We start from the raw sequence: 14,864 nt of genomic DNA on the forward strand, positions 1-14,864 counted from the left end.
ATTTGTTTTGAGGATATAATTCTGTAAATATATATACAGAACATATATAGATGATGTATAAAGCCATGTGAGATACAGTAAGTAGTCCATACATGTATGCTGTAGCTATTTGTATTATGTATGCTATTCAAAAGATTATGATCGAAAATTTCTTTCATCTCACATCCATCAGAATGGCTACTATACAAAAAAAAAAAAAGGGAAGGGCTTCCCTGGTGGTGCAGTGGTTGGGAGTCTGCCTGCCGATGCAGGGGACACGGGTTCGTGCCCCGGTCTGGGAGGATCCCACATGCCGCGGAGCGGCTGGGCCCGTGAGCCATGGCCGCTGAGCCTGCGCGTCCGGAGCCTGGGCTCCGCAACGGGAGAGGCCACAACAGTGAGAGGCCTGCGTACTGCAAAAAAAAAAAAAAAAAAAAAAAAAAAAGGAAATAACAAGTGTTGGTGAGGACGCAGGGCAAGTGGAACCCTTGTGCACTGTTGTGAGAATGTAAATTGTTGCAGCCACTATGGAAAACAGCATGGCGGTTCCTCAAACAATTAAAAGTAAAATTATCATATGATCCAGCAAGTCTACTTTTGGGTATATATCCCAAAGAACTGAAAGCAGTGGCTTGAAGAGATATTTATACACCCATGTTCATAGCATTGTTTGCAACAGCAAAAGGTGGAAACAACCCAAGTGTCCATTGGTAGATGAATGAATAAACAAAATGTGGTGAATCCACACAATGGAATATTATTCAGCCTTAAAAAAGGAAGGAAATTTGGACACATGCTACAGCATGGATGAACATGGAAATTATACTCAGTGAAAGAAGCCAGTCACGAAAAGACAAATACTGGTATGATTCTACTTATATGAGATACCCAGAGTAGTCAAGGTCATAGAGACAGAAAGCAGAACGGTGGTTGCCAGGGGCTGGGCCGGGGGGGCATGGGGATATATGGGGATATATACCCATGGGGATATATACCCATGTTCTTTCATGGGTGCAGTTTCAGTTCTGCAAGATTCAAAGAGTTCTGGAGAATAATGGGGGTGACGGCTGCACAACAGTGTAAATACATTTAATGCCACTGAACTGCACACTTAGTAAAAGTGGTTAAGATGGTAAATTTTATGTTATGCATATCTTACCACGATAAAAAAAATGAGAAAAATGAGACCACGATCTAGCCCTTTCCTCTGAACGTTTCCTCTTGGAAGCCCTCCATCTGCCGGTGAGAAACTACACCCATCAATTGCTGTGGTGGGAACTGAGCAATGAAATCAGCCGCCAGTTCCCAAACAGGGGACAAAACATTCCCTGAGGACTGGCGAGACCAAACAGGTGAACCCCCAGAGCGAGGAGCACTTGGGGAGAAGCCAAGGGTGAGGAGGGGGTGAGGGGGGGTACGGGAGCACAACCAAGGCGGGAGGACAAGCGCGATGCAGATGGGGAGCCAGCAAGTGCACCCTCCCAGGCCTGTTTCATTCCGTGGATTTCCCCACAGAGAGTCCACCTGTCACCTTATGTCTCAAAATGTAGGTGTTCGCTTAGAATAAGAGAAATGTGAATTGAAATGACACAGGTACCATACTTCACCCCGTAGATCAGTGAAGATCCAATGGGGGGTCAGCACCCTAGGCTGGGGAGTGAGTGGCAGACGGGCGTCCACTTCTGGCAGGACACCACATCCGGAAACCTCTGGTGGGCAATTTGGCCATGCCCATCAGAGTTACAGCTGTGTGTGTCCTTTGACAGAGCAGACATACCTGCACGTCCGTGAAATGATGCAAATAATAGGACAATCCCAGCAGCCTTGTTTAATAATAATAAACAAGATTATGGTGTAGGCTCTGGTTCTTTCCTGAGAGGCAGCCCAGAACTGGCAGGGGCCAGGAAAAGGGACGAGAGTCATCCGGCTGGATAGGATCTGGTGTGTGTGTGTGAGATCAGTCTGGCTTCACGACCCTCAGATCCCACGCGAGAAGGGCTGACACAGGCTGGAGAGATGGCTCCACCCATGAGCAAGGAGCCGGCTGGCAGGACACTGACCACCGAAGGTGGAGGTGCGGACACCAGCATTTCAGCCCCCTGTCATGTCTGTTCTTTCTTTTTCCCCTCCATCTCCACCCTCCCAGCTGCAGTCCTGCGCTGACTTGGGCTGTCCTAGAGCTCAGTCTTCTAGGGATCCTGGAACCTCCCTAGGGTGGGACTGGGGGAGTCCCTGGGGAGGGGGTAGGGTCAGTCAGCCCTTCATTGTTTAACCTTTGCTTCTCTTTTCCTCAAAACAAAGTTTATTGAAATAATACACACACACACACACACACACACACACACACACAAGCAGGAGCTCTGCTGATCAAGAAGGGCGAGGGAGGGAGCACTGATGGTGGGGTTCTCAAAGTGTGGTCCTGGAACCAACTCCAGGGGACTCCATTCCCCCGACCTGAACCTGGGGAGCATATAAATGTGAAGATTCCTGGGCCTTACCCCAAACCCACGGGGTCAGAATGCCTAGGAGTTCATGTTGAACAACCACTCTTAAACATACGGAAAATCCAACAACCACTGGCTTTGGTGTTTCTTCATTCTGGAAGAACTGAGTCCTTTTCTCAGCAGAGTTTAAATAACAGCCATATCCAACTCTAAAAAATACAGTTTACAAGACACATCAAATCATATAAATTATAACTTGCAAGGTTTAGCTGTGAAATGAGCAAGGCTGAGGCTTTTGAGCCGTGTAAAATGGGAGAGGGGAGATTGTGAATAGAGCTCCTGATGGCTCGTCTGCACACAGCAGCCGGGATGTTCACTGGCAGGTCTCCCCCTTGTTTACAATCCTTCAAGCCTTCTTCCCACTGCTTTTCAGATAAAGATCAAAACCCTTATGGTGACATGAAGGAGGCCGACTTGTCCCTTAGAACTCCTCCTTCCCACTCTGACTTCTGGACGCCCTGGTTTTCTCTCAGTCCCTTGGGTTCACAATATGCTCTTCCACCCCAGGGCCTTTGCACATGCCATTCCCTTCTCCTTTTGTCTAGTTAAGTCCTCCTTGTCTTCCATATTCCTTTCCTTTACAGCCCCAATGTTGGAATGGAATTAGCCACACTTTGTGGGATCATTTGACTTATTTCTCTCTCTCCTGGCAGCTTCCTGATGGCAGGGACCATGTCCAGTTCTGACATCGTTGTACCCCTAGACTTGGCTCGGTGCTGAGGCTCTGGGTAAATACTGTGCAATGAATGAGTGATAGCAACAGTTATCACTGTTGACTATAAACACTTCTCACTAGCCTGGCTATAAACAGGCTTCCTATTGCCTTTAGGGAACCAAACTCCTTACAGGATATAGAAAAAAGTCTGGAGGGTAAAACCCTGCAAATATCAATATTGATTTTTCCCTGAGCCAAATGATTACAAGTGACTTTTATTTTCTTCCTTATATTTTCCTTTCTCCCAATTTTTAAAAACAAGAAGCATGTAACTACCTTCCATTATCGGAAAGAGTAAATGATGTTGAAATACTATGATACCAATAGTCAAAACAACATGTCAGCCTTGCTGATGAGTAGAAATCTTTAGAAGCATGACTGCCTATTCTTTAGGATTGATCCAGGCAAATAAAACAAACAATCATTTTTTATTTGCTAGATGTAACCTCTGGGTAATTGCAAGGATGACTTTTTAGTAATATAAATCCCTGATTTTTTTTTTTTTTTGCGGTACGCGGGCCTCTCCCATTGCGGATCTCAGGCTCTGGACACGCAGGCTCAGTGGCCATGGCTCACGAGCCCAGCCGCTCCACGACATGTGGGATCTTCCTGGACTGGGTCACGAATCCGTATTCCCTGCATCGGCAGGCGGACTCTCAACCACTGTGCCACCAGGGAAGCCCAGTGACGTATTTCTTAAGCTAAGTCCGAGGAGCAGTAAGCAGTCAATTATTTCTATACAATGAATGCAACTCAATTTCTGTCTAGTTAATAACTGTCCTCATTGGTTCCCTTTTCCAAATGGCTTATTAATGTCAGTGGATCCTCATCTCAACCCTGTGCACCTCTGAGGATTCTTCTCAGTCTCTGTTTTAGGAGACCATAATAATGATCATTGTGTCATTCACTGAGCACCACATGCCAGGCTCTTTATGTGCATTTCTCACTTAATCCTCAGAATAACCCTGTGAGGTAAGAGGTTTACAGACAGGGAAAAGGAGCTCAGAGTGATTAAGTAATATGGTTGAAGTCACTCAGCCACAAAGTAGCCTAATGAGATTCAAACCCAGGCCTGTCTATCTCCAAAGCCTGTGCTTTTAAAAATTACTACACTTTTCTAATATCATAGTCAGGTTCAAAACAGAGATCTCTGTCTCTACTTTAGCCAGACAGGAAATAAAACTACCCCAAATCTATGCCTTGTTAGGATAAAGAAGAAACTACAGTTCTTCTTTTTCCTCCCACTTTGCACATTGCACAGATGTTCTGTGTCCTTGAAGGGAGACCATATCATGGAGGAGAATCTCACGGGGACGTTCATGGAGTTATCTTTAAATCTGTTGCGTTTACAATAAACATTCTCAGAAAACTAGGAATAAAGGGGGAAATTTCTCACTTCCTAAGAACATGTATAAATACCCTACAGCTAACCTCGTACTTAATGGTGAAAGACTGACTGCTTTCCCCTAAGGTCAGGAACAAGCGAATATAAGGATTTATACACTGCTCTTGTTCAGCAGAGTCCTGGAAGTCTTAACCAGGGAAATAAAGCAAGGAAAAGAAGATTCAAGGCATTCAGATCTCCTTTTCTGAAAGGAGAAATAAAATTGTTCTTATTTGCAGATGACATGATTGTTTATGTATAAAATCCCAAGAAATCTACAAAAGCCCTTATATAAGAAAGTGCAGTTAAGGTTGAAAGTTACCAAGAAGCATACAAAAATCAACTGTATTTCTATATACTGTCAATGAACATGTGGACACCAAAATTAAAAATATAATACCATTTACAGTCACTCAAAAAAAAAAAAAAAGAGAGACATACTTAAGTGTAAATCTAACAAAACATGTACAGGACTTGTATGCTGAAAACTACAAAACACTCATGATAGACACTGAATAAATGGAGAAATATACCATGTTCATGAATTGGAAGACAATGTAGGAGTATATCAATTATTCTCACATTGATATATACGATTAAACACAATTCCAATCAAAATTACAGCATGATATTTTGTATATACAGACAAGCTTACACTAAAATGTAAACGGAAAGGCAAAGGAACTAGAATTAAAAATTAAAAATTTTTTTTCTTTAAAAAATTTTTTTAAAGAAAAGTGGGAGGAATCACTCTACCTGATTTAAGACTTACATAGCGACAGTAATCAAGGCTATCTCATAATGGTAGATCCATTATGACAAGTAGATCCATGAAACATAATAGGGAACTAAGAAGTAGCCCCCACAGAAAGTATGGCCAGATTATTTTTGACAAACTTGCAAAAGCAATTCAATGGAGAAAGGATAGTCTGTTCAACAAATGGTTCTGGAACAACTAAATATCCACATGCAAGAAAAATGAACTTTGACCTAAATCTCACATCATAAATAACAGTGAACCCAAAATGGTTCATAGATTTAAACATAAAACTATAAAACATTTAGAAGAAAGCATAAGAGAAAATCCTCAGGGTCAGGGACCTGGTGGCATGTTCTTAGACATGACGCTAAAAGCATGATCTATAAAAGAAAAAAATAACTACCTGGACTTCATCAAAAGTTAAAGCTTTTGCTCTGTGAAATATTCTGCTAAGAGAATGAAAAGACAAGCTACGGATGGGGGAAAATATTTGCAAACCATCTATCTGACAAGGGACTCATATCTAAAATACATAATGAATTCTCAAAACTCAATGGTAAAAAAACAAACAATTCGATTAGAAATACTTAAAAGATATGAAGAGATATTTCACTGAAGAGGATATGCAGAAGGCAAACACGTACATGAAAAGACATTTAACATGACTATCGATTTGGGAAATGCAAGTTAAGACTATGATGAGATACCACTACACACTTACTAAAACAGCTAAAATGAAAAACAGTGTTTAGGCTAATTGCTGGTGAGGATGTATCTCACATTGCTGGTGGAAATGAAAAATGGTACAGCCACGCTGGATAAGCCTGGCAGTTTCTTTACAAACCGAATATATATAAACACATATGTTAATCCATGCAATCATACTCCTGAGCATTTATCACAGAGAAATAAAAACTTTGTTCACACAAAAACCTGTACACAAATGTTTATAGTACATTTATTTGTAATAGCCCCAAATGGAATCAAAATGTCCTTCAAAAAGTGAATGGTTAAACATAGGTGATACGTCCATACCGTGGACTATAACTCAGCAATAAAAGAACAAGCTAATAACCTAAATGGATGTCAGGGGTGTTACACTGAGTAAAAAAAAAAAAAATTCAATCACAAAGGTCATAGATAAATGATGAAAATTATAGAGACGGAGAACACATTAGTGGTTTTCGGAGCGTGGGGACGATGGTGGGAGGAGGAATTGTGACTATAAAAGGAGCATCACAAAGGACATCTCTGATGATGGAATACTCCTATATTCTGATGGCCACACCCAAATCCACATGTGATAAAATGGCACAGGACTCCACACATGCTTTGTGCCATTCTCTCTACTATTTGTGCATCTATAATTATTTCAAAATAAAGTTTAAAAAAATCTGTTGAGGGAAGTCTGAGAGAGGTCTGCCTTTCACAGTCCTAAAGGGATTCCATTGCATTTCTCTTTCTGCTTCAATATTTTAATCCCTTTCAAAATGTTAAAAGGCTCAAAGCCACTGTTTTTATAATTCCTTACTTACAATTTCTTCCAACTTCCTTGGCTGTCAATGAGCTGGGACTGTGGACCAAGCCACAGCTAATTCAGAGAATAGAATGAAATGAAGTGAGAGAGTGCTGAGGCCACGCCCAGGACTTATCCTGATTTACTACTTGGAGGTACGGGGACGGGGGAGGGCTCTGAGGGGCCCAGAGTCTCCAGAAGCTCTGGAAAGGGCGAGAGGCCATGGCTCAAGCTGGGCACTTCAGGTGGCTGTGGCTGCCAGATGCAGAGCAGGTGAAGGTCAAGCATCAGCTCTAAGCCCACCTTCCAAACCGCGCCATCAGGGTGGGACACTGCACACACAGTCAGCAAAGGACACAGGGCCATCGCACTTTGCACTGTGCTCATTCTTACCACATGTGCCAGGGAGACCCAGCACATGCGGGGATTGGTTATTGGTGGCACACCGAGGAAGGCTGGGACTGTTAGCCAGAGGCTGTGCTTTACAAGAGACTGGAGTCCACAGAACAGTAAGGACTTTTGGTGGTGTGAGGGGTAGGGAGGGTCGGGGACTGGCTAGGAAGAGGTCTTACCTCTAAAACAAGGTCTGAATTTTCATGCCTTCCAATCGTAGTGCTTTTATTCAGGACAAAATAGCCTTCTGCACTCTTTAGATAGGCTTTCATATTCTCTGCTTTCCCTATTAAAAGTTTTCAGAAAACAATTTTGTTAGAAAAATACAGTCCTCTAATTATTCAATGTCATATTTAGAATGAATGGAATACACCATAATGTCCACAGGAGAAGGCAGCAGAGGTAGGAGTGGATAGCTGAATTTAACAATGATCACAATGATAATTCCGCACATTTTTAAGACTGTCCTTTTAACAGTGATAGCCGGCATAGATGAGCTTGCTTCTGATCACAAGAGGACATCCTTTATGTAACTCAGAGCACAAACAAGCAATAGCAAAAAAAAAAAACCCAAACAAATCTGAATTCCACTGATAACCGCTCTCCACTTCCCATTAAGCTTAGTTTGGGGTTAGTTATCTGACAGAATCAAGTACTCAGTGTTACTAACCCACCACTTACTAGCTCTGTGACTCTGGGTGAGTTCCTTATTCTCTCTCTATGCCTCTGTTTCCTCATCGGTAAAATGGGGTTAATAATACTCTGTATCCCAAAGAGTTTTGTGAGGATTAAATGTGAAGCATCTAGAATGGTGATTGCTACACTAAACACCCATTTGTCCTACTGTGATTGTGACTGTTATTAATCTTGGGCTTCTGAACTTTGACTCAAAAAACCCCAACTTCTACAGAGCTTCTTAAAGTGTGGAAGAGTCAGTCATCAAGGAAATGGGAATTAGAAGATACTTTCTTTTTAAGTCACCACATTCCTTCATATATTTAGGTTGAAAATAAAATGATTTCCAAAGACAAAATATCAAGATTATAGCTTGGCTGTACGGTCAAGACTCTGTACATATCTTTTCCTGGCATTTTATTAGGAAAATGTCAAACACACAGAAAAGTTGAAAGAAGTGGATGGTGAACTTCTATAGAACCACCACCCAGATTCTACAATCAACATTTTGCTCTATTTGCTTTATCACATATCTACCCATCTATACATTTTATATTTTAATGCATTTCAAAGTAAATCCTATACATGTTTTTAAATTTTATTTATTTATTTTTGGCTGTGTTGGGTCTTCGTTTCTGTGTGAGGCCTTTCTCTAGGTGTGGCAAGTAGGGGCCACTCTTCATCGCGGTGCGCGGGCCTCTCACTATCGTGGCCTCTCTTGTTGCGGAGCACAGGCTCCAGATGCGCAGGCTCAGTAGTTGTGGCTCGCAAGCCTCGTTGCTCCGCGGCACGTGGGATCTTTCCAGACCAGGGCTCGAACCCGTGTCCCCTGCATTAGCAGGCAGATTCTCAACCACTGCGCCACCAGGGAAGCCCTATACGTTTTTGAAAACATAAAAACGTCAGTGACTACTTCAGCTGGTTCCAAGATGTTGATGATAATTCACATGATATTTGAATTCTGATCCATCTCAGTGCCATGTCACAGAGAGTCTCTTTTCTTTTTTTTCCTTTTTTTTTTTTGGCTGTGTGGGGTCTTCGTTGCTGCATGCGGGCTTTCTCTAGTTGCGGCGAGCGGAGGCTACTCTTCCTCACGGTGCGCAGGCTTCTCACTGCGGTGGCTTCTCCTGCTGTGGAGCATGGGCTCTAGGTGTGCAGGCTTCAGTAGTTGAAGCACGTGGGCTCAGTAGTTGCGGCACGCGGGCCCTAATTGTGGCTCGCTGGCTCTAGAGTGCAGGCTCAGTAGTTGTGGTGCACTGGCTTAGTTGCTCCGAGGTATGTGGGATCTTCCTGGACCAGGGCTCGAACCCGTGCCCCCTGCATTGGCAGGTGGATTCTTAACCGCTGAGCCACCAGGAAAGTCCCCAAAGTCTCTTTTCAACTGAAAGGTCACTGAAGTGTGAAGTTGTTAGACTGGATAAAAACAAAAATCATCTAGGTGTGACCGTAGAGGGTCTCCGGTCTGGCTCTGCTTTCCATCAACATCTCCATCATCATTCCGTCACTGAATCCCTACTAAGTGCCAGGCACTGGGCTATCCTTTTACACACATGGCCTCTTTTCATCCTCAGAACCACCCTGCGAGGCAGGTGTCAGTATTGTCCTGCTTTCCAAATGAGGAAACTGAGACTCAGAGAAGTTAAGGTCACACAATAGTAAGTGTGTGACAACTCTGGGCCTTTGCATGTAACCAGTGTACAAACCTCCATTGCTGCTGCTGGGGCAGAGTAGGGGTGGGGGAATTGCAATGTCTGCTGACACTTGGGACATGTAATAAAAGAAAGTCCTTGAAACCAGCATTCTATCCTCTGAAAGGAAGACGAGATCCTACCTGGGGATAAGAGAAATAAAAATAAGCAGGATAGTTTATATTTGTAATCTTTGAGGCCTGTGGATGTCCCACAAATATTGATGCTTTCATATAATGAGAAATAAGTTTTATTAAGTTCGCTGTCATGTATACAGGGGAAAAGACATTTCCTCTTCCTAAAAAACCATGCTCTGCTGCCTTCAGTTATTAATCTTCAAATGCAGAGGACCATGTTATCACGCAACACATTCAGGTCTAATTAAGCTAAAATGTAAACTTCCAAGAAATGTCTCTTCTGCAGGAAAACCACAGGAAACGCCACTAATCGAAAACTTAAACTTGGATCATGCGCATATTTGTTTTTTAGCTCTCACCCCAGACGTCCCCAAGGCTGGGGTCTTCTCTCTGCTCAGACGTCCCCCCTCGGGGCAACCACCTGACTGACCACTCTGGCTGGCTAAAGGCACCCTCAGTCATGTTATTCCCCTGCTAGTTTTCCCCTGCTGTGTTTCCTTCCTTGTACTTATCATTCTCTGACATGTTCTTGTTCCTTTCTTTAGTTATGCTTGCTGTTGGTTTCTCTTTCACTAACATATATGTTCCTGGAAGACCAGAACTGTGTTCATTTTGTTCAGAAGCGATTCTTCATGGGTATGTTGTGTTTGTACCCATCTTCAGAGCAAAGGCATTGAAAGATTTTGTCCTGCACTCACTTTCCGAGGATGCTTGTATGGCAAACAGCTTGGGAGGATAGAGGTAATGTTTCTAATAAAGATAACGGCTCCTTCTGGGGCAAAAGTTGGGCAGGTTTCCTAGCAGCCCCTTTCAAAGATTGCAGTTTCCTGAGTTTGGAGTTCCTTACCTGGGACACAGACCCACTGTGCGCACAGCATCCACACTGGCTGCTCTGCACCAGCCTGAGGGACTTTCAGGGCAACAGGAACCAATGTGCATATGCAGCTCTGCTGCCTGTTATGTAGGCTGTGCTGTGAGTAATCAAGTTCTTTGTTTCTGGCCCAGGAGTCTCTTGTCTTCTGCCAGGAACTATAAGCTGGGCAGGCTAACTTACTAACTTTCAAACAGGGTCAAATGTCAGACCTTTTACAGTTCCTGCCAGTTCTGTGCATTACCCCTTCTCCAGGGTAGGGGGCAGCGGGGGGGCAGAACCTGACACATAGTAGGTGCTTGGGAAACACTTGCTGAGTGAATGAAAATACAAAGGGCACCTCTAAGCAAGTCAGTACAGCCAGCTGGCTAGGAAGCTTTGATAGTAACTACCTTTCATTTTTCCTGTCAGTATCTAGCTTACATGACTCCTTGGAAAACCTAAATTCTATCTCTTTAGCTTTTGGATTGGACAATATTTCTCCACCTTCATTTTGCCCTGTGCATCACTTCCTTGCGTGAAAACACTGTCAAAATAATTTGAATGTGTGGAGCTCTGTGAATTCGTTCTTACTCAGCGCCATGGAGCACCAGCCACAGGAAAGAGCAAAAGGGCTTCAGTCATCTGTGTTCCCCCGACCACTTTGGATGGCTCAGAATTGGGTTATAGGAGCAAACTTTCTTTTGAGGTTTACAGTGGCCTCAAAGTTCCTTAAAGAAGGGGAGTTCAGGAAAGGGGTGTGTGTGTGTGTGTGTGTGTGTGTGTGTGTCTCTGACCATTGGGTGGGTGTTGTCCATAAATCAGGGGAAACAGGGGTTCCTCTCTTAATCCCAGCTATACCCACAGGACATCCAAGAGCTGGTGCCCAGGAGAGGCTTAAAGCTCCCGTGCCGCCTCCCTTGGGGGGCGAGGTAGGGGCTGCATTTAGGAAGGAATGGCTGGTGTTGGGGCACCTTTTCTGGGGTGCTCCTGGCGACCCGAGCCTGGATCAGAGAGTTCGGACTCGGCTGGCGCCGGGTCCCCTGCCTACCCCAACGCCCTTGACCTCGCAGGGCTGGCCTCCTCCGGCCCAGGTTTCTGCCCGCCGCCTCCTCGCGCGCCGCTCTCACCTGGCCAGAGGAAGAAGCCCACGCCTCGTCCTCCGCCGAGAGCCCTGACCTCCGCTCTGCCGCCCTCCCGCGGAGTCTCCAGGCGACAGCCCGCAGCCCGCGCGCCCGCCCGGCCTTTGTACGAAAGTCGCCACGGCAACGCCATTCTGACGGCCGAGCTGGGGAGGGGCGTGGCGTGCGCGGCGCCCGAGGATGAGGGGGAGGTGCGCTGGCAGCACCCGGCCAATTACAGCCCGCTGCAGCGCTGCGAGCCCTCCCCGGACCTGCCCCGTAGAGGTCCTCAGCCCCGTTTCCAGGATGGGGAAACAGGCTCAGTGTTCGCAGAAGTAGCTCCAAGTCTTACAGCGGGGAAGGAGCAGACTCGAGAATCCTTCCTACTGACCTTAGCTCTAGGCTCGGTGCGTTGAGGAGGGGGTGGTCAGGCGTGGGAGGGTAATGGAGCTGAACCACGAGAAGCCTGGAGGTTAGTCCCCCCGTCCCACCCGAATCTCTAGTTCTCTCTGTTGTGGAGGAGAAAACAGAGTAAGCTGGGGGACCATCACTTCTGGGGGTGGGGGTGGAGATGGGAGATAGGTGCGGTGGAAGGAACACTTCTGAAAGAATGGAAGATTCTCCCACGTGCTAGGGAAGGGGTATTTACAAGCCCACAACCTTACTGTTCCTGTCCTTCCCTGTCAAAACTCGCGTTTATTCATTCATGTGTTCTTCACTTCTACAAACATCACCTGAGTCCCTACAAGGTCAGACGGTGGCCCCAGTGTTGACCTGGATCAGATCCTTAAGAAACCCCCCCGCACTCCCCATGGGCACGGGGCTGGGGGGATGGAGCGTGTGGAGAAGACATGCAAATGCCAACTATCTCCCCTCACCCCATGTCACCTCTTTTCAGATCAGCCCCTTCTGTCTGGGAGCAGAACAGCCCCGCTGACTACCTACAGAATGCCTCATTTCCCTGGCAGGAAATGACTGACAAGGTGCCCCAAGACAAACTCAAAATATTCATCTGAGAAAGATGAAAGATGGCAGACTCCACTCTAGTCAATTAGAAGAAGATATAAGAGAGAAAAATCATGGAAATCGATATGGGATGGAATATATGGTAAAGATGCTCCCACATGCCTAGAGGCTCTTGGAAATGCACATTCCCTGGCACAGACCTCAGAGATTCTGATTAAGCAGCTCTGGAGCATGGTCCAGGAATGAATTTGTTGCATTCTTGCAAATTCCTTGTGCATTTGTTAAAAGCTTGGCAAAACCTCAGGACTTATTCAAACCTGCAGTTGAATCGCAGAGCCCTCCCAGCACTTGTGCCTAGAAATATTTTCCAGGCCCTCAGTCAGCCTGGAAGGTTCTGCCTGGGTTAGTTCCCTTCGACCAGAAAGACCTTAGGAATGTATGAGGAGTGACCACAGAGGCCGGGGCCCTGAGTGGTAACTTCAGAGGAACAGAGAGGGTCAGGCTCAACTCTCCAGGCACATTTCTGCCTCAGGGCCTTTGCAGTTAATGTTTCTTCTCCCTACAGGGCAATTCCCCCAGTGATCTCCTTCAGCTCCTTTAGATTTTTACTCAAATATCACCCTATTTAAAATGGTCTTGGAATTCCCTGGCGGTCCAGTGTTTAGGACTCGGTGCTTTCACTGCCTGGTTCGATCCCTGGTCGATCCTGCAAGCCCCATGATGCCACCCAAAAAAACAAAACAAAACAAAAAACACCCCCCAAAAAACATGAATAACAAAACAAACACCTCACTCTATTGCTCTTCCCTTCATCTTACCACTCCTCTAACATGCTATTTATTTAGTTTCCTTCTCTTATTTTTTGTCAGTCTCCCCACTCCCAACTCCCCCCTGCCGCCCAACTTAAGCTCCATGAGGGCAGGGATTTCTTTTCTCTTTTGTTCACTGCTGTATCACCAGTACCTAGAACAGTGCCTGAATGAACGAATGAGTGAATGAACAGGGCCAACCCTTGCCACCCGCCCACAGCCTTGCCTCCTACTCTTGAGCTGCTGAGCTGAACTGTCCTTACCCCAGGACCTAGGCTTCTGTAGCCTTGGCCCTCCCCAGCCCCACCCCCATCTCCATGCTTGTCTTCAGTCTCATCAACATGAGCACAGAATGCAACCCTGCTCACTGCCAGTCAGACCCTATGGAGCCCATCCAGGCCAGCCTGGAGCCGGAGCTGCCCATGGCCCCCTGATAGGCTTGGGAGAGCATCTGTTACCATTAGTCCATCTCTCGATGAGGAAATACTAAACGCAGAACAAAGCTGACATTCAGGCTCACTGGAGCAGAAATTGCCAAATCTTGATTGGATCCTGCCGCTCCCCACAGGATGCCACAGTCATCTCAAAGGGTGTGTGAAAGTCTTAAAACCCAGTTCCATGTCATCCACTTAAATTTCAAAAACAGAAACTAAAATACCCCAATAACTCATGGCTTTATCATAGCATGTCCTGGGCTGAGTGAGAGTTGTACTTTGCGTTGATGGGGTGTTCAAAATACTGCACCTGGGGAATTCCCTGGCGGTCCACTGGTTAGGACTTGGTGCTTTCACTGCCGTGGCCCGAGTTCAATCCCTGGTGGGGAAATTAAGATCCCGCAAGCCACATGGCATGGCCAAAAAAAAAAAAAAAAAGAGATTTCTAGCTTATATGGGCTCCTTGGTGATGCCTGTAATCAATCAATCTTATTGAGCTCTGGGTGGCTACCAAGGCTGTACCGTATCTCCATCAACATCAGGATACTGGTGTCTGAAAGGCCTGGGTGCAGGTCCCAGCTTTGTCATTCCCAGCTGTGCTCATAATACTGGAGCGAGTAATGTTAACTCCGGGCTTTCCACCCGCAGGGCTCTGTCCCATTCTTTCCTGTGGATCATCTCATTTAATCCTCAGCATAACCTGGGGCAGTAGGTGTGTGTGAAACACCTGGAACAGGGAGCTCTGCAGAGAAACGCTCAAAAATGTCGTGACAGGTATTATTTCTATCACATCACTCCCACTTGAACAGGAAAATAAGGCTCAAGAGACATGGAGGTATGTGACCAAGGTGACACAGCCAGAAAAGGATTTGAATCTAGATGACTGTGATGGGACGGTATTTTCCCAGGGGACCACACGTGACAGGTGTCACA

At 45.5% G+C, this 14,864-nt stretch overlaps 2 protein-coding genes across 2 annotated transcripts in view; both read right to left on the reverse strand.

Moving 5' to 3' along the window:
- The window catches only part of LOC309808040 (forkhead-associated domain-containing protein 1-like), a gene marked incomplete at both ends in the record, with an annotated part of 99,418 nt that extends 91,895 nt beyond the window's left edge, over positions 1-7,523 (reverse strand). The window contains one exon of the mRNA XM_082628051.1: positions 7,431-7,523. Coding sequence (XP_082484177.1) covers positions 7,431-7,523 — 93 coding nt within the window. The remainder of the gene's footprint in view (positions 1-7,430) is intronic.
- Positions 1-14,864, reverse strand: part of LOC309808862 (forkhead-associated domain-containing protein 1-like) — a gene marked incomplete at both ends in the record, with an annotated part of 196,741 nt that overhangs the window by 93,174 nt on the left and 88,703 nt on the right. The gene's annotated exons all lie outside the window — the stretch shown is intronic.

The sequence above is a fragment of the Mesoplodon mirus genome (assembly GCF_964341445.2).
Source record: "Mesoplodon mirus genome assembly, chromosome: 7".
Taxonomy (NCBI): Eukaryota; Metazoa; Chordata; class Mammalia; order Artiodactyla; family Ziphiidae; genus Mesoplodon; species Mesoplodon mirus.